General features: G+C 36.3%; 1 protein-coding gene across 1 annotated transcript in view; it reads left to right on the top strand.

Annotated features, from left to right (window-relative positions):
- FOCAD (focadhesin) overlaps window positions 1–26,754 on the top strand; it is a 237,411-nt gene that overhangs the window by 151,108 nt on the left and 59,549 nt on the right. The window contains 4 exon segments of the mRNA XM_006180373.3: window positions 607–792; window positions 5,876–5,997; window positions 17,753–17,845; window positions 23,546–23,634. Coding sequence (XP_006180435.2) covers window positions 607–792; window positions 5,876–5,997; window positions 17,753–17,845; window positions 23,546–23,634 — 490 coding nt within the window.

Below are 26,754 nucleotides of genomic sequence, written 5' to 3'. Positions count from 1 at the left end.
AATATAGCTAGAAAGGAAGGACGGGTGGTAGAGATGAGGCCAGAGGGAGAGGCAGGGGCTAGATCACAGAAAGCCTTGATCATTGTCGGAAGTTCTGATGTCATTCTATGTACAATGAAAAAACACTGGAAGATGTTAGGGAAGGGAGTAACATAAAATTCTGGCTTCTGGGAAGAGGATGATTTGTATGGAGCAGTCATGAGGAGATGAAACCAAGAAACGAGTTTTTAAATTCATCCAGTTGAGGAAGAGAGAAGATGATGACTGAGCAAGTAGCAGTGAAAATGGAGAGAAATGGGTGTATTTGAGATATATTTTTGAAAGTAGATCTAAAAGGACTTGCTAATGGATTACATGTAAGAAGTGTGAGAAAGAGAAGAATTGAGAATGACTAAGTTCTTAAGCTTGAGTAACTGGGTGCTGTGATCTGACTTGGGGAAGAGTAAGAAAGGGATGGGAATCAAGAGTTCTTTTCTCACTTTGTGAAATTTGGCCTGAAATATAGCTATGTTGTTGTGTGTATGTGTATATATGAGTTAGGAACGAATGTTTCTATTCTAGCATACTGTATTTACTCTACTTTTGATCTCCTTTTATCTCTTTCAGCTTTGGAAGAATTTTTTACATCTCTCGTGAAGCAGGAAATGGTGAATATGCCCCGTGGCGTGTATCACTCTGCATTAAAAGGAGGTGCCCGCTTAGACCAAGGAAAGACTGTAGCAGGAATCCCCAATTTTATGTTAAAAATGTATGAAACAAACAAGCAACCAGGTTTGAAACCTGGCCTTGCAGGTAAGCACACTACTTGGTATCAAGGTACAGGTTTTTAATGTAATAATTTAACTTCTTCTTCAAGTAGGATGTGATAGGGCATGGCAAGGCATTGCTGCTGCTGCTGCTAACATCTAAACACACAGCTGGATAGATGAAAAAATAAATCTCATTTTATAGCCATTGGAGAAATGTAGAAGCAAAGACATAGGTAAGATAAAACAAAGAACAGACTAAAACTACAGAATGGGGAGACCATTTTAGATTGTCCTCCATGGATCCCCCCACCTTCCTATGGGGAATATTCACTGATTCTGGCTGTGGGCTAAGATTGGTGATTGACCCAGGAAGGGGCCTCTTGGAGGATAGAGAAACCGGTGAAGCTTTTAGTGGTTTCATGGGACTAGAGTAATGTGATGATTAATTTTATGTGTCATCTTGACTGGGCTAAGCGATGCTCAGATAACCGGGAAACATTATTTCTGAGTCTGTGAGTGTGCTTCCAGAAGAGGTTAGCATTTGAATCAGTGGACTGAGTAAAACAGATCCACCCTGAGCAATGTGGGTGGGCAACATTCGATCAATTGAAGGCCTGAATGGAACAAAAAGGTAGAGGAAGGGTGAATTGGCTCTCTTTGCTTGAGCTGTGAGATCCACCTTCTGATGCCTTTGGCCTTTGGTGCCCCTGGTTCTCAGGCTTTCTGACTCAGACTGAATCACACCACTGGCTTTGCTGATTCTTCAGTTTGCAGAGAACAGATTGTGAGATTTCTCAGCCTCAATAATCTTAAGAGCCAATTTCCCTAATAAGTCTCCTCTTGCTTATCTGTATATCTATATCCTGTTGGTTCTGTTTCTCTGAAGAGTTTGACTAATACAGGTGACAAGCTGGAGGTTTTCCTCATAATATACTTAATGAATTTTGAGTTTGCATTGAAAGTTAAAAGAACTAGGCTGATGCTTCTGAGAGGCCATGAAATCTCCAGTCTTGTGGTGCTTAGGAAATAAAGACTGGTTAGGAGAATGGGCCTGAAAACAAAGCGCACAAATAGTGAATGAATACTGACAATCTACAGCTCTTTTACCTGGATACACTTACTAATTCTGGCCTCAGCTAGAGACTGAAATTCAGGCTAGACTGTAACAAGAGGTACAGGAGGCAAAGAAACCAAAAGAGATCTTGACATTTATGTGGTAACCTGAGTGACAAAACTGGGGACTTGAGGGCCTTCAAACACACAGCCTGTTTCTCCCTTAAAATATTTGTCAAATTTTGAAGCTTTATGGGATGGGAAGTTAAAAGCTAAGCTGAAAACCTCCAAGGACAGATCTGAATTTTCTATAATCTTTCTGTATTGTGGAGTCAAGGACTGACTAGACTGTCAGTTGAAAATCTTGATGAGGCTGTCCTAGGAACAGGGTTGAACCAGAGGTGGACTGAGATTTATCAAAGCTATAATTCAGCCTAACTCAGTTAAATCCCTGAATAAATTGAGATCATCAGTCCTTCACTCTCTCTAACAGAGGAGAAACTCCTCTCTGATAAAAGAAAACCATCATTTAGAATTTCTGTGGTTCTTTCAAGCACTGTCAAGTATACAGTGAAAAAGTGCTAGAAAAAAGTCAAAATGGAAATTAGAAAATATTTTGAACTAAATGATAAAGAAAATATGTCAAAATACAACTTGTGGGATGTATCTAAAACAGTGTTAGTGGGAAATTTATACCCTTAATACATATATTGAAAAAAGAAATAAGGAAAACAATAATAATTTAAACTTCCATTTCAAGAAACTTAGAAAAAAAAATAAACTAGCTTAAATAAATGATAAAGGATGGAATAATAACAAGAAAAATAAAAATCAGGACAATAAAAAACATAAAATAAAGAAAATCAGCAAAGCCAAAAGTTAATTTTTTTGGAAAGTTTAACAAAATTGATAAAGCCATGGTAAGTCTGAACAAAAAAAATAGAGAAATATAGATTACCTATATTAGGAACAGCAAAGGAGACACCACTTCAGACCCTACAGCATTCAAAAAATTAAAGAATATTATAAAGAACTTTTAGCCAATTTTCACAGATTAGATGAGATGTCAAAATATAAAACTCTGCAAACTGACAGGAGGAATAGACTATATGAACACTTTGATCTGCATTAAAGAAATTGAATCTGTAATAGCCTTCCCACACAGAATACCCTAGGTGTAGATGGCTTCCTTGGTGAATTCTTCAAAAAAATTGAGGGAGAAATAATAATGGTCTCTATAAACTCTAACAGAAAATTATAAAAAAAAAAAGGAACACTCTTGATAAGATCAGCATAATCTTGTACCAAGTACAAGAAGGGAATATAACAAACCAGTGTCTTCCATGAACATAGTTGTGAAAATCCCCCCAAAATGTTAGAAAATTGAATTCAGCAGTACATACAAGGGGTTAATTTAATATTTGAAAATCAATATAATTTATTAGATTAATAGAATAAGGCAGTACAATCTTTAGATGACCTCAATAGATGCAATAGATACAGAAATAGCCTTTGAAAACCTTAGCTCCTATTCATGATACAAAAAAGACTCTCTCATTAAGCTATGAATAGAAGGGAACTTCTTTTATTCTGATAAAGAACATCTACAATGCAATCTCTGTACTTGATACTGAAATAATGAAACTTCTGCTCCTTGAGATTGGGAAAAAGATGTGGATGCTTGTTATCACCAGTATTATTCAGTATCATGATGGAGGCCATAACTAGGCCATAACTAGCCAAGAAAAAGAATTAACAGTCATAAGGATTAAAAAGGAAGAAATAAAATAGTCATTATTTGCTGTTGTTGTGATTGTGTATGTAGAAAACTCAAAACTACAGACTAATTAGGATTAAAAAATGAATTCAGCAAGGTTACTGCATACATACAGAGGTCAATATATAAAAATCAATTATTTATTTTTACATACCATAACAAAAAATGAAATTTAAAAATTATACCATTTATAGTAGCATCAAAAAACATCAAGTACCAAGAATAAATTTAGCAAGCAGTATGTAAAACCCTTATACTGTAAGCTATAAAATATTATGGAGAAAAATTAAAGAAATGGTACTAAATGGATTGATTTACAATATTTATGGACTAGAAGACTCCATGTTGTAAAAATAAGTTCTTTTCAAGTTAGCATATAGATTCAACCCAATCCCAGTCAATATCCCTTGGAAATTGACAAGCTGATTGTAAAATTTATGAGGAAATGCAGAAGATCAAGAATAGCTAAGGTCATCTTGAAGAATAAAAACAAAGTAGGAGGATACACGTTACCAAATTCAAGACCTGTTATTAAGTCACCATAATTGACAGTATGGTATTGGTGCAAGGATAGACAAACTGACCAATGGAAGAATGTGGGGTTTCCAGAAACAGACCCACACATACAAGGTCACCAGATTTGTTATAAAAGTGACACTGCAGTGTTGTGGAGAAAAGGGATGAACTTTTCAACAAATGATCCTATAATTAAAAGTTCTAGTTTTTAAAAGTAACAAATTCTATTAAAATTAGGAACATGTGTTAATCAAAATACACCATTGAGAGTCAAAAGGCAAGCCACAGAATGAGAGAAGGTATTTATAATACGTATATCTGATAAAGGACTCGTATCTAGAATATATAAAGAATTTTTACAAATCAATAAGGAAAAGGCACTCATTGAAAAACAGGAAAAAGAACTTACCCTTCAAAAAGAGAGTATTCAAATGTCCAATGAACATATGAATAGATGGCCAACTTCATTAGACATCTAAGAAATGCAAATTAAAACCACAGTAAAATACCATGACATACTTAACAGAATGGCTAAAATGAAAAAAGATGGGTAATATGAAATACTGATAAATATGTGGAGCAACTAAAGCTGCTGCTGGGAATGTAAGTTAGTACAACCAGTTTGGAAAACTGGTACTGAACAAATTTATACCCAGTTACCTAGTTATTACCCAAGCAGCATAAACAGCATTGAGTAGCCCTAAACTTGGAAGGTATCTAAATACCTGTTGACAGTAAACTGGATAAATAAATAATGGTATAGTCACATGATGGAGTACTATTCAGTAATGACAATGCATATACTACAACTGCCAGTAACAATATGAATGATTCTTAACGATTATGTTGAGTGAAAGAAGCCAGATATAGAAGCGTATATACAGCCTAATTCTAGTTACCTAAATTACCAAAGAAGGCAAAAGGGTTGCTGGAAGATTGTTACCTTTGGGGTGGGGGTGGATGTGACTGGAATTAGACATGAGAGGACTTTGGGATATTAATAATGTTTTGTTTTGATCTGTGTGCTGATTACATATGTTCATTCAGTTTATGAAAATTCATTGAGCTGGATGCTTATGACATGTGTGCTTTTCCTTATATCATACTTCAGGAAGAGATATTTTAAAACGTAATCATCTCTGTTTTAAGTTATCTTAGTCCTTGAATATGTCTTCTCATTGGCTCAAAATTACTCAGTTTCCAAGACTACCCTAACTCATAGTCTAGCATTTGGCTGCCTGCTTTTGCTTTTCAAATGCCACTGGGGGCCAGCTGATGCTGTAAATTCAACTTAGTTTTGGGAGAAGAATTAGAGAAGGAAGAGGGAGGAAAAAAGGGAGATTGAATGTATGTGAGTTCAGGTATGAGGGAAAACTCGTCCACTTGTGGGTATAAACTAAAGGAACCCCTGTTATCTGGAGTTCACGAAGACTGACTTGTGCAAGCATTTCTCTGTAATTGAGATTTAGTTTTAAAAAAGAGTTTAGAGCCTCTAGAAGTAACAGTTCACAAAATTTTAAATGATAAAATTTACAATTCACATCTTATTTATTTACAAATGAGTAAGGCTTGTAAATAAGTGGTAGTTTCAATCTGGTAACTTCTTGTATCTTTTCTATTTTTTTCTTTCCTGACACCAACAGTTAAAAATCATAATTTGCATAGCAAGTTCTTTTAATTTCTAAATATCTCTATCCAGATTGATTGAATTTGGATTACTGAGAACTTAATGAAGTTTTCCCGTAAGGAATGGTTTTATAAGTTTCTTCTTTTTTTAAAGGTGGTATGTTATTTTGCTATGATATTTCAACATATCAGAGTAAAGATGGCAAACCATTGAATCGACTGATGGCCAGTAGAGGGCGAAGTTTCAAGCAGACCTCGCTGGCTCTAGTGCATGAGGTGGGTGCCTTCCCATACTTTGTAACAGGTTCTTCTTGCTTGTATATGTTTTGGGGATTCCCTCCTTCACTTTGGGCCCATGAAATTTAGTGTATGTTTGGAAATTATTTTTCTCTTAATCATAATTAATGTAAGTTGCCTTAAAAGACAAGCAAAATAGTTGACCCAACTGGATACTAAAATATTTTGATGTGTTTCTCAAAAAAACTGGCATGCTTCCCCTACTGCCTAGCCTTTTAGGGAGTAGTATCTAGGATTTTGGTTTATTTCATCAGTGTTTAACTTCCATTGTTCAGAATAAATAGCAATTTATTATTTAAAGAAATATTCTTTCCTATTTCTTAATTCTACTCCTTTGAAAGTATGTAGGGCACCAATGTGTATATTTTGTGAATGTTGGGAATCAACAGTAAATAAGAGTGTTTAGGGGAAAAAAAACCCTTTGGTTTTAGAGTTTATTTTACTTTCCTTTTAGGGCACCCTTTTAAAGTAAAATTATGTGATACCATTAGATGATTTGCATGAAATCTGATCATTGCGGATCATAGCAATACCAGAGGATGAGGGGAACTGGAAAGTATTTGGGAAATTTGTGTTTTTGTTGTTGTTTTTAAAAATTTTATGACAGTTATTCATAAAATGTATACAATTTAAATAGTGTATAAAAATTAAAATATTTGAATGAATAACAAAACAAAACACAGCAAAGAGGTTTATTTTGTATAATTTAGATATAATAAGTTATCTACCAGTTATAAATGAAAATGTACAAATTATAAAAATTGTAAAGGATTTGAGTTAAAAGTAATTAGTGCTTTTACAGTATGTTTGCTTTAAATCTTATTTTGATGCATAATTTGTAAATGTTGGTATCGCTAATTTGGTTGGATTATATTCTGTATCATACCATTTGCTACCAGTTAGCATAGCCAGTTTTTAAAGACCAATTTTTATCATATGAGACCCACAGTCCTTTCATATATTTAATTAGAATTGAAATTATGTAAATATTTTGTTCAGCACCTTTTTTGTCTAGTACAGTGTTTTTATTTAACTAAGGAGGGGGAGAAAGATCTGGGAAGAGCCGTGTTTCTCTAGGAAGAAGAGAGGTTTAATTTCGGAAAAGCGAGGAAAATATAGGTAATTTCGTTTTCCCTAGCATCTTATTAGATGGTTTCAAGAAGAGAGAGATTTGGTACCTTTTTGTGTGTTTTTAAGCTGTGCACTTAGATGGCTAACTGAAGTGTTAAGTATTAATGGAAGTCTGATTTCAAAAGTCACCATCAGACTAGAAGTAAGAAAAAGTGCTAATGGGGATTGCAGGAGACACCAAGGAAATTCAGCAAATGGTATCAGAACTTAGGAGGTGTGCCTTAGATATGAACAGAAAAAATATGTGGGTTAAGATACTTGCTGCTTGTATTGTAGTATGCCTAGGAAATTTCAAAGTTGAGAAGAGATCATTATTTTAGGAGTCAATTGGAAAACACATTGTACAGAATTCTGCCAATCTATGATAGGATTTTAGTTTGGATTCATCTTCTTACTGTAGTTCATTTTAAAAGAGGCAAAAATAGAGAATGAGTTGTGCAGTTTCTCAGACTGACAAATAATAAGAATTTTAAGAGCTAGTTAATAAGGGTTACAATAATAATAGCTAATAACCAACTTGGGCACTTTAAAAGTTTCTGTGCGTGTATTAAGTCATTTAATCTCCATATCAACACTGTGAGGTTGGTACTGTTAGTGCGCTTGACACACATAAGTAGAGGAGCCTGGAAACTGAACCCAGGCAGTGTGAAACTCCACTGTCCCTGAACTACCTTGTACCATCCCAGCTTAAGCAGAGACATTAAAAAGAATACCTTTGGATTTTTCCAAGATGAGTCTAGTATTGCCTAACTCTTCTCCATGCTTCTAGTCTTTCTTTTATTGCAGTCCATTTGGTATTTTTCCAGCTGAACTTTCTTCAGACTCTGCTTTGATTCCCATTACTGCCTTATTCTGAGTCTTTTTATTTTAAAAAGCCTGTCATGAGAGTTTCAATTTGTTTGTTAATTTACCCATTGATGGACCTTTGGATTGTTTCCAGTTTTTCCAGATTATAACTAAGCTTGCTGTAAACATTATCATGCAGGTGTATGTATGGACATCTGTTTCCCATTTCTACTGAGTAAATAAATACTTAGGAGTGAGATCATTAGGTCATATGCTAAGTGAATATAGGAAAGTACTGAACTCTTTTTCTAGTGAGTGCCCCATTTTGGATGCCTACCAGCCATGTAAGGGAGTTCTAATTGTTCTGCCTCCTCACTACTGCTTGATACGGTCAGTTTTTTAAATTTAGCCATAATGGTTAGTGGTTTCCCTTTTGTGGTTTTTAATTTGTGTGTGTTCTTTTTAAGACTACTGATATTGAGCATCTTTTCATGTATTTATTCGCCATTCATATATTTTCTTCCGTGAAGTGTCCTGCTCTTTTGCCCATTTTTAACCCTGGTTTTTGTTTTCAAAAGAGTTCTTCATATGTTCTGGATATAAATTTTCTATTAGAAATATGTTTTGCAAATATTTTCACTTAATCCATAACCTGTCTCTTCATTTGCTTAGTGATGTCTTTTGAAGAGCAGATCTTAGTTTTGAAGAATTCCAATTTTCAAGTTTTCCTTTTTATGGTTCTTGCTTTTTGTCTTACCCAAGGATTTTCTGTTTTCTTTTTTTCTCCCATATTCTCCCTTTTTTAATTAAAAAAATAAGGCATAATTTATATACCATAAAATCCACTCATTTAATGTGTTCAGTTCAGTGGTTTTAGTATATTCACAGAGTTGTGTAACCATCACCACAATCAATTTTAGAGTATTTTCATCACACCTCAAAGAAACTCTGTACCCATTAGCAGTCGCTCTCTATTCTCCTCACTCTCCAGCCTTCAGCAACCATGAATCCACTTTCTGTCTCAACAGATTTGCCTATTTTGTACACTTCATATAAATGGAATCATGCAATATGTGGGGTATTTTTGTCTGGCTTTTTTATGTAGTATAATGTTTTCAAGATTTATATACAGTATAGTATGTGTCAGTAGTTCATTCCTTTTTACAGCTGAATAATATTCCATTATATGAATATATATCATGTATAGTTTATTAATTAATCACTTGGTGGAATGCCTAAGTTTTCTTGTAGGAGTTTTATAGTTTAAGGTTTACATTTTAGCCCATTTTTGTTTGAGTTAATTTTTTATAAGGTGTGAATTATATTTGTTGAATATACCATCCTTTCTTCACCCAGGCAACTTTGTCAAAAAATTATTTGTCCATGTATGTATAGGTCTATTTCTGTACCTAATTTTGTTCCATTGATCTCAGTGTGTAGACATTAATCAAAACCACAAAGTTTAATTATTGTTGCTTTATAGTAAGTCTTGAAATCAAGTAATATGAGTCCCCCAGTTTTGTTTTAAATTTAGCTGTCTTAAGCCCTTTGCTTTTCCATATAAATTTTAAATCAACTTTGAGAAACTACAAAAAAGCCTGCTGTAATTTTGGTTAGAAATGCATTGAATCTGTAGATCAATTTGGGAGAGAACTGACGTCTTCATAATATTGAGGTTTTCAACCCATATACAAAATGTATCTTTCCATTATTTTAGGTCAATGTTTTATCATTTTATTTTTATAAATTTTGCACATATTTTGTTAAATTTAATAAGTATTGCATATCTCTAAGTATTTTGATGCTAGTGGAATTAGACAATTTTTTTGGTTTGTCTTAATTTCCAACTGCTCATTGCTAGAATGTAACATATAACTGATACTTTTTTTTTTTTATAGCTTTACTAAACCCTCTTATATGCTCTTACAGCTTTTTTGTAGGGTCTTTTTGTTTTTCATTGTAATGTTGTCTATGAATAGAGATTGTCTTAATTTTTTTTTCTGATATGTATGCCTTTTATTTCTTTTTCTTGCCTGCTTGTGCTGTCTAGGGCCCTTTGGTATGGTTTTGAATAGGAGTGGTGAGAACAAACATTCTTGTTCACAGTCTTGGGGGAAAGCATTCTGTGTTTTAACATTGAATATGATATATTTAGTTTATTTTAGTATAGAGATTTTGTAGATATCCTTTATTAGGTTGATGAAGCTTCCTTTTATTCCTAAATTGCTAATGGTTTTTATCACAAATAGATATTGAATTTTGTCACATGGGTTTTTTTTCCTACATTTATTGAAATGATTATATACTTTTTCAGTTTGTTGATATGATAAATTATTTTGTTTGATTTTCTAATGTGAACCAAATCTGCATTTCTAGGGTAAACTCCACTTGACTATAATGTAGTATCCTGTTTATATATTGCTGAATTTGATTTGCTAATAACATTTTGTTAAGGATTTTTGCATCTGTGCATCTATGAGGGATACTGTTCTGTAGTTTCCTTATAAAATCTTTGTCTGATATGCTATCCTTATAAATAGTTTTCCCTTAAGTGGTTGGTAGAATTTTCCAGTGAAACCTCTGGACTTGGAGTTTTCTTTAGGAATGTTTATGACTATAAATTCGATTTATTTAGTCTATGAGACTACTTACTCATCCATCCATCCATCCCTACTAATCCTGAAGTGGGGATTTGGGTGGCACAGCATATATGACAGTTAGTGTCTAGCTCCTTTTTTTAAAGTGTAAACTTCATAAAATCATGGAGTTTGTTTTGGTCATGTGTAGCTCCAGTGCTCAGTATTCCTGGCACCTAGTAGACGCTTTATAAATGTTTGTTAAATTAACGACTTTAATCCTTTTGAAACTTGGATGTGTCTTATACTTTATATGTGCATTTAGCAGGATCGTCCCCTTTTTCCAGAAATGTTGTTATTAAATTGGTGGCAAATAGAATATTGTTGAAGTCTTCCCAAGAAATGACATTATTGTCATTTGAACAAGCTCTTATGTACTGTTTGTGTTGTTATTCACTTATATGGTTTAGCCTCCCCACTCCCCCGCCAAAGATTATGTGTACGTATAGGATATTCTGTGGCCTTCTTAATGTCTACAACTATAGATAGGTGAGTGAGTGAATGAATGGGTAAAAGAACTTAGTTTTGAATGTCCAAGTGCTCTGCTTTTCGTATTTTGAAGTGTATTTTGCTCTATGTAATTGTCAGTATTTCTCACTAACCGTATTAGTTAAATCAAGTATTTTCAGTGTCATGGAGAACTAGCTATTTAATCTGTGATGAATTCTTTTGGAAAGTGTTCTATCATCTCCTTCTTTCTAAAAGCTTCTTTTTTCATTGACTTTTCTTAAAGTGAAACTCTGCCATGTTATACTTCTGGAAGACTTCAGAGAACTTAGTCTGATTTGGGTTTGACCTGACATAATCGCTGTCCTGTTTAGACTTCTCTAAAACTGAAGTGCCCCCTCTCTGTTTGCTGCTTTGTATCGGGGACAACCAGGGGTCATTTCAGATCCACTAGGGCTTCTCCAAGCTCACGTGACTGTCCTCTTCCGCCCTGATTTATACCTCCTTCCTCTCACCCTGAGACTAACTTGGCTCCTGTTGTTGAGGAAGCTGAAGGTGGATGACAGTTTCCTTCCCTGAAACTTGCTGCCTGTCTTGTCATCCTTTGGCATTTTTATCTCTGACATGACACTCACTCCTAAATTGGATGACACTGACTTGCCCTTGGATGAGAATGGCAGACTTGCTTCATTATCTCCTCCACCTTTGGGCACATGCAGATTTTCCTGATCCAGCTGCTGCTATCCAACCGTATTTCTGCCTCAGCATTAGGTAATGAGCTCTTTTTTCATTTTTATTTCAGAGAGACCTCATCGGGCTTACTGACAGCACTGCTCTGAATGAAATCTTTTTTCTTCTTTCATTCTTTTGAAATTGACCATTGGAGTTGTTTTGCCTTATAAATTAATTTTTTTCTTCTTCCTTCTTTAAATTTTTTCCCCCCAGATGCCCCAAAGTACATGGCATATAACCCATCATTTGAAATGTAAGGAGAGTATTTGCCCTTTTCTTTCAGTTCCTTCTTTATTTAAACACCTATTTCCTATAAAAAAAAAAAGCATGGAGTAGGTTAGCATTCATGCACTATAAAACAGTTAGATGAAAATTCTGAATAATAATTGGGGGAAGTGGTATCTGCTTATTACACATTCCCCTTAGAAAACACTGTGAAAAAAGTATGGTTTGCTGTATTTTAGAGACTCCGTAATTACCATGTGATGTGAGTTGTTATGGTAACAGGGTTTTCCCCCTTCCTATTAAATAACAGAGTAAATGGTTGCTTGAGATGTGATTGAATTGTCAGCTTTCAAGCTAATGTTATCCTGATGGGAAAGAGGAGGTGGTGGGGGGGAGGAGACTGAGCAGGAGAAAGAGGGAGGCAGGGAGGGAGTAGAGAGAGAGTTTTAAATGTCCAGAAAGCACCTACAAAGCAATGTGTCATTTTGCTTTAAAAATGTGTCCTCCACAAGCCTTCCCTTCTCATCTTCCAATCACTATTTGTCAGGGGGCAGGAATAACAAAAAATTATTCTGTGCAAACAAGATTACTACTGACAGAAAATTGAAGCCAATTATTTCTTATTTATAAATAATGGGACATTGAGTGGCTTTGGGGGTCTCTAACACTAAGTACAAATGGTTTTTCTTCTGGAAATGTGGGAGGAGTGTGTGTATATCATAGACCAAATGTAGTGGCTCAGAACCGGTGTGTCTGTGTAGCAACTGAAGTTAAATATTTTTTTTTCTCTTGATAATAATATGTACATCTGGAAAGCATGAAAATGCTTTACTTTGTGACGCTATGGTTTTAAAATGAGTAGCAAACTCTTTACCTGTTGATTTTTACATGCTGATCTACCTTACCTCATTCCAGTTTTACAGTTGAACAACCTCACCAAAGCTTGTCTTACTGGATGCAAATTATTTAATGAAGGGCTGTTAAAATGGGAATTTTCTTATACATGAATAATTACATTTATTACCATCACCCAGGAGGCAGAAAACATTACCAAATTTCTGAGCAATGTATTCTGAACAGTAAATTATCTAACTAGGTGGCCAAGCAGTCCCTTCAAGAAAAACATGTGTCCATGAAGGAACAAGCTCTTCTTTTTCATTCTCTTTCACCATTCCCCTTATATTTGTGAATTGTGTTTCTAAGCAGGATATTATCTATTGAGCTAGTATTCTAAGTGTACATAATTAGAACTTGTATGATACAAATTTAAAATTTTAGGAAATTTCAAAATATAAAGTTTACAATACCCTCTTTAAAATTTTGCCTTGTCACTCACGGTGTTTCTGTCTGGAATTAAACATTTCCTAGCCAAAACATTTTGGACATATTTCATAAAATTTCATATATCCTCAACAACTTGCGTTTGAGTTTAACTGTGCCTACTAAAAAAAGTTTTCTAATGTTGTGTTTTTTTCCCACATCATAACTTTCTGTCATTACTTGTTTATAGTAGCATGGTTTTCACATGACAAGATTTTGTCTTAAAGCAAATACTGTACATTTAATTTCGTTAAATTCAGCAGTTACATAAGTGAAAACTTACTGTGAGTTCCATGGGAGGGATTCTGGGATGAACAGGAAATGATCTCTGCCTTTAGGATTGTATGAGATTAAGGTCCATACACAAATAATCAAGATGGAATCTGTTGAGTATTACAGGAGAGGCATATAGCGCACCAGAAGTATAGGGATGGGAGAAATTATTTCAGTAAGTAGAGATAGGAAAACAGGGCATTCAAAGCAGTGGAAGCAGTCAGTGAATGCAAAGGTCCTGTAGAGTATAGAGCAGGCTTGGGAATTGGTTTATAACCCAGGTCAGCCAGAATACAGGTTAAATGAAAGAGAGGAGCAGAAATTCAAATGGGGAAATTGGCTGAGGATCTTAGCCAGCAGAGTTCTTACACGACAAGTTATTTCTTAAAATAAATGGTGTACTTTTGATTCTAAAATACTTTGAACAGAGCCCAAAGGAATTTGGGCTTTATTCTTTAACAAGCCATCAAAGGTTTTTGAAAAGAAGTTCTGAGTTAATGTAATAGTAGCAGCACCATTGAGGATGTATCAGAAGGAGGAAAGATTTTACGCTGTTAGAAGATCACTTAGGTGGCCTCAATAATCAAGGCAGGACCAAACCAGTGAGGAAGAAAGTAGGGACAAATACAGTAAACATTTCAGAGGTAGAGTTGGCCGTTGAGTGGAGGGCAAGGGAGAAGTCCAGGATAAATCAGACATTTCAAACCTGGGTGACTGCAGTATTGATGGGGTAATATTGATAGAAACAGGAAAGATAAAGGGATGAGTGGATTTTGAATGATAATGACAAACAAGTGTACAGAGGGTAATAGGTGTTTGGAGGTGAATATTTGAGAGGTGCATGTTCTGAAAGTAGTGATTTCAAACTGTGTGTTTTACATTTTATTTGTATTGAGTTGTAATCTACATAAAGCAGGCTTCTCCCCTTTTAGTGTACAGTTCTATGAATTTTGAGAAGTGAATACGTTTGTCCAATCAGTACCGCGGTCAAAATAAGAACAGTTCTCTGACCCTGAAGATCTCCCTGTACTCCTTTGTGGTCAGCCCATCACCCTTGTCCATCTCCTGACAAATGTGAATCTCTTTTATGTCCCTCTAGAGTCCTGAGGACCACCACAAAGTAGACCTGGATGATCAAGGGGGCTGAGCACCAAGGCCTCAGCCTTCATCCTTACTTCGTCTAGGCAAATTTTACTTCTCTGTTCTCTGTTTTATATGTTGGCATTTTACTCAACATTTACTTAACATTTGGGGCAGGGTGGAAAAATGACGTAGCTAAATACTCGAGAACTGTTTTTCGATAGTGTTTCCAATACCACTCTGAGCCACTGTTGTCTCTTACCTGGGTTTTTGCAGGAGGCTCCGAGGTTTCTCTGCTTTAACCTTTATCCCCGACAGTCTCTTCTCCACCTAGTGGTCAGCATGATCCTTTTACAATGTAGATTAGATCTTGTCATTCTTATAGTGACCTGACGTCCTGAAAAGTGACCTGGAAGGCCCTGCTTTCTCCTGTGAATTGGCTGCTCTCCCTCTTTGCTTACTCTGTCTGCTGTCACGCGGTCCTTCTTTCAGTTCCTCAGACAGGTCAGCCATGTGCTCACTTTAGGGAACTTTGCCTTATCTTGAGTGTTTGTTTTTTAATTGAGGTAAAATTCACATAACATAAAACTAACCATTTTAAAGCTTCAAGTGTACAATCCAGTGGTATTTAGTATGTTCACATGTGAAGCAATCACCTCTATCTAGTTGTAAAACACTTTCATCACCCTCCAATGAGACCATGTATGCATTAAATAATCACTCCCCATTGCCTCCCACTTCTTCCTCTCCCCCCGCCTCCTCCCTGCGCCTGACAACCACTAAGTTGCTTTCTGTCTATATGGATTTATCCTGTATGAATATTTCTGTCTGGAAATTCTGGAAAATTTCATATAAATGGAATGAACATTAACCTATATGGGTGGCTGTACATTGAATTGGAATAGCGTCCTAAAATCTGTTTTTGTTAAAAAATGGCCTAGGAGATCTCTTTTGCCTGTAACACAAGTGGAGAGTAAGGATGTGACTGTATTCAAGCTGTTTCCCTAAGCACCTCTTCAGTAAGGGAAAGAGCAAGAAAGTGCATTTTTAAAGAGATTTATTCACAGCTAACTCCCCAGAACACTAAGACTAGGTATAATCTCATGAAACATGGGGAGTTCAGACTGGTGTCTGGGCTCAAGCACGACTGCGTCCCTGCGCCGACCTTCAGATGTGGTCTGAGCAGCAGGAGCAGGATTAGCTTTAACCTTCAGTTTATAACCTCCTTTTGTAGGTTTCCCGGCATGAAAGTCTTTGTTCCTAGAAGCTCAACGTTTGATTTGCTCATTTTCCTTTACATTTTTTCCGTAATACTTTTTTTTTTTTTTAAAACTCAGGTTGAAGAAGCAGTTGAGACCATTGTCTTTCCAAAAAAATGTCCACTGCTCTTTTTGCCAATTTGCTGAAACTGTGGAGATTCTCAGTTGTGGAGTGATGTCCATGGGTTACTTGGCAGCAAAATTGTTAAATATTTTGAAGTTCTGAAATAAGAAATAAGCTTTGGTTGTGGTGCTTAAGCGTCCTTTCTGTTAAGTCCAGGTCTCAGAATAAGACTTAAAGATAGTTACTGTATATTATGAAAAGGGAACAGAATTGATAGGAACAAAGGTAAAAGTCCCCACATTTTAGAAACAGAGAGCAAGGCCGTGGACTGATTAATGCCTCCACAGCTGGCAGTGTGAACTAGGTTATCATCAGCTTCCTGGATAACAAGAGAACAGGAATTGGTGGGCTCATTCCTTTAAGGAGCTCTGTTAACATGTGAAGAATGTTTCCCCTACTGTACTGGCTAGAGTGGGTTCTTCATCAGAAAAACAAGTCACCTGTCTTTATAATTTTTTTAAGTTCATCTCATGACCTGAGTATCTTTTTCATACTGTTTATCTAATTTTTTAAAAAGAAGCAATGGAATGAGGGGTAATAGATGGTAGACAGAATCTCTTTGTTCCCATAGATGCTTCATATTGTGCCTTGTAATCTATGTGTGTCCGTTTTTGGCTCTCCTGCCCATTTCTGCGCGCTCTGCAGACACTGTTCAGTGGATAGTCCTCATATCCTCCCATACATAGACCCTTGCGTGTAGTAGGCCCACACTAAGGCTGGGAGTAGAGAAAATGCCAGAGGCCCTGGGAGCCAGCTATATTCAGAGAGATTGTTCTCTCCCCTATCACAAAGCTCTTGAGAAAATTAATTCCTATAATACAGAAAAATCTCCTTAAACACTGTAGTTATGATGATTCTGGGGTAATTATATAGAAATTTATCCTTTTTCTATATTTGTTGTTGCTTTTCTCTGAGACATAGACTGAAGTTTCAGTTGCTGGAGTTTCAATGAGAGGAGTTACAGGAAACATGAAATGTGATGCACTGTGACTTTTTGTCTTGAGGGATCTTTCTTTAACAGAAGCAGACCTTGGGAAGATTTGTTGCAAGATAGCCATATACTAATAGGTAGAAACAGAAATGGCTATGAAAACCAGATGTTTTGTCTGGGCCTGTCTTCAGAAACAGGATTTCAGTGTTGGCATGTATCATTTTTCTCTTGTTTACCCACACTGATTAAAGGGCATTTATCCAGTGGTGTGCACAATTGCTGTGTGCAGTACTCATTTGCATGCCATCATGGTTTCTACACAACATGATATTTCTGTTGGCAATTTAAGTTTATTACTTCAGAAATTGTCATATTGGTAATCCAGGATGTGAGCAATATTTATTTTTATTTAAAATTACTAGGGGGATTTGTTAGACAATACCTAGTTTCCTGACATTGGCGAGAGGCTCTGCAGACTTTCCCCCTATTTTCAAGGACATATTTGTATTACACATACATCTTAGCTTGTTATTATTGTAGGGTTTTATTTGCTTTAATTTAGAAAATTCCAGGCTTATTTTATTTTGTCTTTACAAGACTCTATAAACTCCTCTCCTTTGAAAATATCCAGAAGATCTTATTTGTGGTTCTGATCCTAGACTGATTTGGTTTGTTTCAGTATCTAAACCATTTAAATGAGGGGAAGGAAAGAATTGATGATACAGTTTTAATTTTAGTCTGTTTTAATACTGTGCAGTCTGACTTATGTTTTGGTATATTTCCCCCACAGGTTCACATCCAGCTTTCCGAGTGGCACCGTGCAATTTTTCTCCCACAGGCCTGGCTTGCCTATATGAACCGTGCCTATCACGCCGTTTTACAGGTAATGAAACTGTAGAGTGGGTTGCTTTAGGGAGTGTCTCCTTCTTAACCTTAAGTTTTACTACAAGTATGTATTTTACTATAAAAACACTTAGGAAAATAGCAGTATCAAAAATGCGATGGTATTTTTGCTCATAAAGAAAGTGAGATACATATATATATATATAACTGCACTTTAATTTTAAATGTGACGCCCGCCCCAAGTCTGTGTTCCACCCAGACCTCCCCTTGAGTGCTATCCTTCTACGTCCTGCTGCTTTTGGAACATCTCCCCGATGTCCCAGAGGCCCCCCCATGGCAGCCCCACAGCACCTCAACTTGAGCTCATCCTCGTACCCCATGCCTGTGCGCCATCACACTGGACCTGCTCGCATCTCCAGCTTTACCTCTTACCTTCCCCTGAATTTTTGGCCCTGCTCAATTTCCTTCTTTTCCCAAACTCAGCATGTCTTCCTGAACGTCCTGGCTTTTACCTACACCATTCCTTCTGTTGCAGGCACTGCCCCTCCCTCTGCCTGCCTCACCTCTACTTGTTGTCTTGAAGATTTTACCTGTGTGCCTTCCCTCTCCCCCACTGGATTGTGTACCTCTCCTGTGCGCTTCCATAGAACCACATTTGCCCTTTGGAAGCCTTTATCATCTCAGTTATGTGTCCGAGGCCTCCTGGTTGTCTCTGCTCCTTAAAGCCAGGAGCCGTTTGTTCCTCTCTGTTGTCTCAAACCTGACATCATGTCTAAAACATAACAGGTGCTCACTAAATAAATGAATTATACCCAGTTTGACTTTTTTTTATTCTAATAATACTTTAAGTTATAGTTTGTGAGTTTTTTTAATTAGGATTAATTTTTAATCAGTTTGGGAGTATTGCAACAGTTACCAATGTAAGAAAAAACGAGCTCAGTCCTTTTCCCTAGCTTCGAATTCATTGTTAAGGATGATAGAAAAAAATCTGATGGTACTTGCATAATTTATGGCCTGAAGTAAGATTTTCATGAAGTCTTAGCAAGTGAGGTGTTATGGTTAAAGATAATGGCTGTCCTAAAAGATCGGGGTGATGGGGCGGGAGCGGGTGGCAGGGGCAGAGGAGTGACTAAACAGCTTGGCATTGATGTTCTCATCTTAAATTTAAACCTTGCTACCACATGTTATTGAGTCTAGAATTTATAAAGTACTAATGCATCTTCAGAGATTCTGATTGACTAGAACTGAGTAGGGGATTAGGAATCTCCATGTTTACCAAGCTGCCAGGTGATTTTAATTCAGTCTATCAACCCTACTCTGAGCAAAAGTGTTTTAGATGGTTTCCCAAACTACACTGGAATCTGCATTTTCAAGACATCCTCTTGGAACCATTGTTTCCTTTTGCTTCGCTTACACCACTTTTTTATCCTCAGCAGCATCCAGGCACACAGTTTTGAATAGATGCATAGGTGAATTGAATGAATTGCTCATACACACACTGAACCAATTATAGTTTGTGCTCAAGAAGAGTGAGATTGCATGTCAGAGTATGCACTTTTTTGCACATTGTTTTTCCCTGTGTAATTTTGCAGTGTTTACCTTCCCCAAACATTTATGGAGCACCCTTTACTGGCCAGGCCCTATGCCATGTATGTGTGGAAAAGAAGGAGGAATTAAAGTGTTTCTTCCTCTCAGTGAGCAACCAGTCCAGTGCAGGAAACCTAATGTGGGCACTAGCAGCTCCAGTACAGATCTTGGATGCTTTAATAGAGGATGTACAAAGCCCTACAGGCACCTGGAGCTGGCAAGAAGAACTCCTTCTCCAGAAAGACCTGAGAATTTTATTTAGCTCTTAGCATAAGGAAGGCTAAATTGAACAGGATTATAGTATTGCATATAAATGACAAACAGTTGATTTAAAAAAACCCTCCATGGTTGTTGGGTTTTTTTTTTTTTATAATAAGAGCTACCATTTGTTGAATAACTAATGTGTGTCCAACACTTAACGTATATTATTTCAATTAATCTTTACAGAAGCCCTTTGAAATGGGTGTTGTTAACCTCATGTGTAATAGGATTGTAGATGGGGAAGCAGGGTTAGCTAGGAAAGCAAAGCAAACAGCACAAAATCAATGAGAGAACTAGAACTTAACCTGCTTTTGTCTGACTCCAGAGCCTCAGCCTTTTCCACTGTTCATGCACTTTCCCTAATACTGTTATTAGTTGTAACAACAAATAATGCCAACTGGTTTAATATTTAAGAAGACAGATCTATTCATAAAAAGTCTGCTGAGTATTTTTGGTAATACAGGTCAGTTATTCTGCCTTTCTACTATTGTGGGTGATAGTGTCTATCTTTATCACATAAAATCTCTTTCCTTTGATTTCTAATAAGTCTAGTTCCATTGGGAATTGGTGATTAAGAAGTGAAACTCAAAGTATAGATAGACTATAATAAGAAGATTTTCAATATTATTTGAAAGTCCAGCAATGCTTTTTAGGCTATCACTATTATTTGAAAATATGCTGGTGCATTTTTAGTGTTCATCAAGTCTTTTTTTAAATGAGCCCACACACTTAAATAGAATTTATGGCATCTTAGAAGAATTAGAGCAACTGCCAGACTTCTCGTCTATATGAAGAATTTCTCTCCCGGAGGATAACTCTTCTGTGCAGGAATTATAGTTAGTTCCATCTGGTGCTAGACATATTTTGTAGCATTAAACTAGAGGATCGTTTAGAGGAGCCATGTTTTATTCAGTAAGCCAAGGAGATATGCTAAAAGGTGCATTCTACATTATTTCCCGGAGGTTGATTATAATGTGAATAAGTTTGAGATGTGAACAGTTCTAGTGCCTTTTGCTTAGGCGTCAGCTTCCAGCCTTATCTAATTTTTCCACAAGAATGTGGGGCTTTGAATTACAAGCATATCAAAGTGGTTGACATGGGGGTGTATTTGGATTTCTTCCCATTAAGATGAAAAATGCAGATACGAGTTGATGGACAGTTCCAAGTCCATTTTGGGAAGGTGCCCTCTACCGTTGTCTTTACCTTGCTGCCCTTGTGGGATGCAGAGCAGGTTAGAAGGGCTCTTAGGGACTGTGAATATGACCTCAGACAGGACAGAGGAATTAAAACAGGTCGACTGCAGATGCTTGTTCCTGAGTTGGTCAGCCTGCTGCACAAGAGTCTGAAATCAAAACCAGTCAGGAATTGTGACTCCTAGCAAAATACTCTTTGACCACTTGTAAGGGTTTTTTGTTTGTTTGTTTTTAATGTGCAGGTTTAGAGCTAGGGAAATTGCTCACTGTAATCAGCAAGCTTTTGGTTACAAAGGCTGAAATTTTTTTTTAATTAAGAAGAATAGGTAAATTAATAATTGGAATTTTCAGGCAATCCAAAAATCTCAATTCAAGTGATCGTCTCAGCTTTTTCTCACCCAATGACTGTCCCCTGCCCACCTGCTCCCCCCCCTTAACCACAGCTGTTAACCGGAAGCAGAGGTAGCTGAGTTCAATGCCACCAGATCTCTGTTATCAGCAGGTGAAGAATTGGATGGCAAAGTGGATTTGAATAAATAGCCTAACACAGGCTGGGTGGAAGGGGTTAGAGAGGCAGTTCAGAAGAGGAGATTGAGAAAAACAGAGACTGAGAAAGGAAAAAATGAGAAATTTGCTAGTCACAGTGAAATGGTTGTACTGGTTTATGGCTACAGGAGAGATTAAAAGAGTGGACCTTCTCAAGATGCTGCACATACACTGGCTTTTTTGTGTTTTATTTATTTCTAAACAGATTTTTAGCCTTTTAATTTCCTATTTCTTACCTTTTTTTGGAGAAGCACTATGGAAAATAAATGTTTTAGGAGGAAAGAGGCATGATTTAAGACGCATAACAAACAGATAGGCAATAAAAATTATTTTCTATTTTGCCTACCCTCTTGGGAGACCAATATCAATATTAGATATTAATATTTTGCCAGTTGAATCACTTCTGATACCTTGCTCCAAGAAACTGAAAGGAGAGGGAAAGGGCTGGGGTTCTGTCATTGAAAACATGGAGTTGGGGGTGATATGATTGAAGTAAACAGAATCTTTGAAGAATGTGAACAGAATGCCCATGAAATCTCAGAGTGCCTGAACTGGTGAGCCCCAGCGCACTGTGTGCCTCCTTAGATGGAAGAAACCATCGTTGTCTTCTTCAGTGAATTTACAGGTAGTAACAGAGTATATGAGAGAAATACAAAGACATGCAACTGTATATCTGAATATTACATCTTGGGGAACCTTTTACTCTATAAAAGTATACAGATTAAAACTATGAATTATTTCAAGAAGGATTGAGATACTGTCATGAGAGAACAGCTTATATGAAGATAATAAGGGGAGTTTGTTTTTAACAACAAACCTGGTAATGGTTGCTCTTTTTGGCATCGGTCACTGCTCTAAAGAGACACTTTCCCGCATTATTTAATATCATGCTGTAATACCATGAGTTAGGTGTCAGCTATATGTTACAAATGAGGCAACTAAAGCTTTGAGAAATGAAGTAACTTGCCCAAATTTACACAGTAAAATTTGAAGTAAGTGGAAATGGCATTAGATTGGGACATTCAATCCCAGAGCCCAGATCCTTAACCTAAAGCTATATTGCTTCACTCTTTGGGATATAGAGATACACTTTTCTTCTGTAGAACATGCCTTAGAACTTTAAAATCAGTAAGTAAGAAAAGGCAACCAGTAGAAAAATGGACAGAATAGGAAACCCAAATTGACAATAAACATTTGGAAAGATGCTCAATCTTAGTAAATGATAAGATGAAAATTAAAACCATAATGAGCACCATTTCACACCTGCAAAAATGGTAAAAATTTAAAAACCTGACAGTTCCAAATGCTAGTTAGGATATGAAGTAACCAGAACTCTTATTTACTGCTTATGAGGAGGTAAGCTGCACAACTACTTCTGAAAATGGTTTGGTATTACTCAGTAATACAATATGCAATCTAAGTTCTTGTCCAGTTCAGGGTATATCAATAAACCAGTATTTTAATTACATTTAAATAATGTAATTGGTGATGGAGTAGAGGGGAAAGCATGTGATCAAAATAGGCCTGAGTGTAAAAAAATTGAACAGATAAATATTTGAAGGCCTTGTTCTTAAAGATATTAATGATATTAGCTATGTTTTTATTACACGATATAGGTTGAGATTATATCTATAAATTCACTCAGGAAATAGAAATGTAATATGCAGCTATTTGAGAAAAAAATTTGTAATTCATTACCTAAATCTTAAGTGTTATGTACCTACCGTACTCATTTTCTACCATCCTGTTATAATGCTGGTACCCAGACCCCAGTCTTGGTATAATGTCGTTAAAATTATCAGCTGCTGACAGAAGCTATTTATTATCATATAGGGGATTTTTTGGAATGGGACCCATAGAATTCAAATTTGCTTTTAATAGATCTCTTGAAACAAAGTGCTTTGCACTAAATTTGCCAAAGTGCTCTTTGCACTATACACTTCAGGATATACTTATTTGGTGAATGTAGAAATCCCTGAACCATGATGTAATTCTCTCTCCTTACACATCCTTTGTCATATCTGATATCCTATCAGGAACACCTAAGGCCAGTTGGGAAAGGATACATCTGTTACCTACGTGTTTTCCAAAGACATTTTAAGATAATTTTGGTCACAGAGTTTGCATGCTGATTTATGCTGTGCTTTTTGCAGGGACGAATAGCAGAGCTGGAGCTGCAATTAAAACACGGAAAAGAAGGACCTGAGGAGGTGCAGTACAAAAAAAGCACAGCCTGGCTCTGGTAAGGGGATGGCATTCCGCTGCTCATTATTCGATATGGGAAACGAACTGTGAGGGAGAAGGTGGCCACTTTAAAGACTTTAATATTGGAATTGTAACCTCTCTGTGAGCCTAAAGGGGAAAAGGCTGAAGATCTGATAGGTGTATTTTCCATCTCTTTCCCAGAAGTAAGATAAGAAAGAGAGCTTTGTATTCATGAATTTTGTATATATATTTTATTGTTTTCTAAAGCAATGTGGTAATCGTTTGTTTTTCCCTTTTTCCCCCTTATTTTATATGCTTTTAAATGAAAATTGAGTGTTTTTCCCACTCATTTAGTCAAGGAATACCCTTCTGCTCCCCTGATCCCCCCTCCCCGAGACATCTTCATTATTAGGAGCATCTTTTCCATGTCAGGGCTTTAATTTCTTTGACAGACATCCCCTAGTGAATTCCCACTATATTATCTAGAAATGTATAAGTGCTGGCACATTAAAAGCAATTTAAATTGTTACATGGGTTGGGATGAATACCTTGTCAGATTAATGTTGCAGCAGCTTAAATCTAAGTAAAGTGCCCAGAATCTAAATAGCTTTGCCTGTAGCTACAGGTTTCTTTAATATAAAAATCTGTTCATCAAACAAGGATACTTGGTTTCAGTTTTTTACTTACTAACAACTGGCATATGTAGAAAAGCAGAAGCTCTGTGTGTGTTTTTGTGTATGTGTGCATGCATGCACACATTTAACTAATTTAAGTTACATTTCCTAGATTTATTTTAAAAATGACAATGCAGTTTAAAACATTATGACATTGGATTTAAGCTTAGAGATTAAGAATTTGGATTTTGCTTCCTATTTGCTATTTTCCTTTACGTGTAGTTTTAATTTCATCTTCTTAAAATGATAATTTGGGGAGTTGTATGTTAGCTATAGTCATCAAAAAATACATAGAGACATACAGTAGAAAGGTAAAAATCAAGCATAACTCCAAGATTTTGACTGTGAATCACTAAAAGCATGGAGTTATCATTTATGTAGATGAGGAAGACTGTAGAATAGCAGGTCTGTCTGGGGTAGAAATCAAGTTTGAGACTTGCTAAGCCTGAGATACCTAATTAGACCTCCAAGTTGGAGAAATCACACAGGTTACTGACTATGTGAGTCTTGAGTTCAGGGGTGAGGGCAGGGCTGGAAATATAAATTCAGGAATCATCAGCATATCAACTACACTTAAAATCATAATGCTGGATGAGATCATCTAGGAAATGAGTAAAGACAGAGAAAAGGTCAGAGGACTGAGCCCTGGAGCACTTCAACACTTAGAAATTGGGGGAGATGAAGAGGGAACCAATAAAGCAGGTGGACGATTAGTGATCAGTGATATAGGGAGCAAACCAAGAGAAAACAGAATTTTAAAAGCTATCTTAAAAATTGAGGGAAGAAAATGTTTCAAGAAAGAAGCAACCAATTGTGTGAAATGCTGCTGTGAGATTGCAAAAGTTGGAGACTGAGAATTAAGCATTAGACTGGGCCTCTTGAAAGTCATTGGTGACCATGAAGGAACTGTTTTGTAGGGACAAATGCCAGGTTATAGAAGAATCTAGAGAGAGTAGAAGGAGATGAACTGAAGTCATCAAGTATAAGCTACTCTTTTAAATGAATTCTGATGTATAGGAAGCAGTGGAATGGGGCAATAGCTGGAGAGTTTCTTCTTTTAAGATGGTAGATGCTGTAGTATGTTCACAAGGTAAGAGGACTAATACAAGTACAGAAGGAAAAATCTGTGATGCAGCAGAGAGAAGGACGATTAGGTAAGAAGGAACCAGTGGAAGGTGTGGCCCTACCTAGAAGTGTAGCAAGTCATGATTTGTAATTATTTCACGTTGACCAATTAAAGAATACATTGAATGCACTATATTCCATTTAGGAAGAACAAGATTGGCCAATATGTTTTAGGAAAATTTACTGTCAAATGGCTTTATGAAATACCAGTTTAAGGAACAGTTTACAACTATCTGAAAAACTTGGCTCTTATTCTTAAAGAATGAGTCGTTCTCAGAGTGCTGAATAGCTAAGATTGTATTATATTTCAAACGCAAATATTTATGAATGCAAATATAGCTTATATTTGCAAAGCTTCTATGAAATTTATAAAAACTTTGAATGTATGAAACTCAAAGTGTATAGTGAAAATATCTATATCCTCTTCAAAATGTAAATATAGCAGTCAATTATTATTTTCTACTTTATCTCAAGATTCTTACGTGAAAAAAAATTCTGTGAATATTTGAATTGAGCATACCTTCCTTCAGATCCGCAAATATAATTATTTTCTTTTAGTTCAATTTTATAGCCTACGTTTATTTATTTTAATTGAGATGTAGTTGATATATAACATTATATTAGTTTCATATGTACTATAACCAACATTTAAAATTTTATTTTATAGATGTATGTAGTGAAAATTTTTTTATCTACAATTTGAAAGTAGTAAATTGCTGTTTTGGTGAGCAGAGAAGAAAGAAATGTCTTAGTTCCAGCTGCTATAACAAAAATACCATAGACCAGGTGGCTTAAACAACAGAAATTTATTTTTCACTGTTACAAAGGCTGGGAAACCCTAGATCAAGGTGACAGCGGATCTGGTGCTGGTGGGGGCCTGATCCTAAGTTTGTGGGTGGCTGCCTTCTCCTTGTATCTTCCCATGGCAGAGAGCAGAGAGAAAGCAAGCTCTCTAGTCTCTCTTCTTATAAGGACACTAATTCCATTCACGAGGGCTCCACCTTGTGACCTCACAAAGGCCCCACATTTGGAGTTGAGATTTCAGCATATGAATATGGGAGGAGATACAGACATTCAGTCCATAGCAGAGAATAATATAAAGGGCTCTTGTATCCCCACCACTCAGTATGAGAAATGACACCATGACCACGCTCCCCGTACAGCGCTCCTCAGTTCCATTCAGATCCTTCCCTGCCTCTGCTAAGTAACCTGAGGAGATGGAAGGAAAGCCATTACTACAGTTCTTTCACTTTACCCTAAAATTCTACATGGATGTTTTAAGATCTGGAGTCACTGCCAGAGGTTCTTATTAGTTGATGAATAAGCAAAAAGATTGGTTTCTTGCTCTACCATAAACT

The sequence above is a fragment of the Camelus ferus genome, chromosome 4 (assembly GCF_009834535.1).
Source record: "Camelus ferus isolate YT-003-E chromosome 4, BCGSAC_Cfer_1.0, whole genome shotgun sequence".
NCBI classification, from domain to species: Eukaryota; Metazoa; Chordata; class Mammalia; order Artiodactyla; family Camelidae; genus Camelus; species Camelus ferus.
Note: the sequence above shows the minus strand (reverse complement) of the source record. Positions and strands in the feature narration are given on the sequence as shown.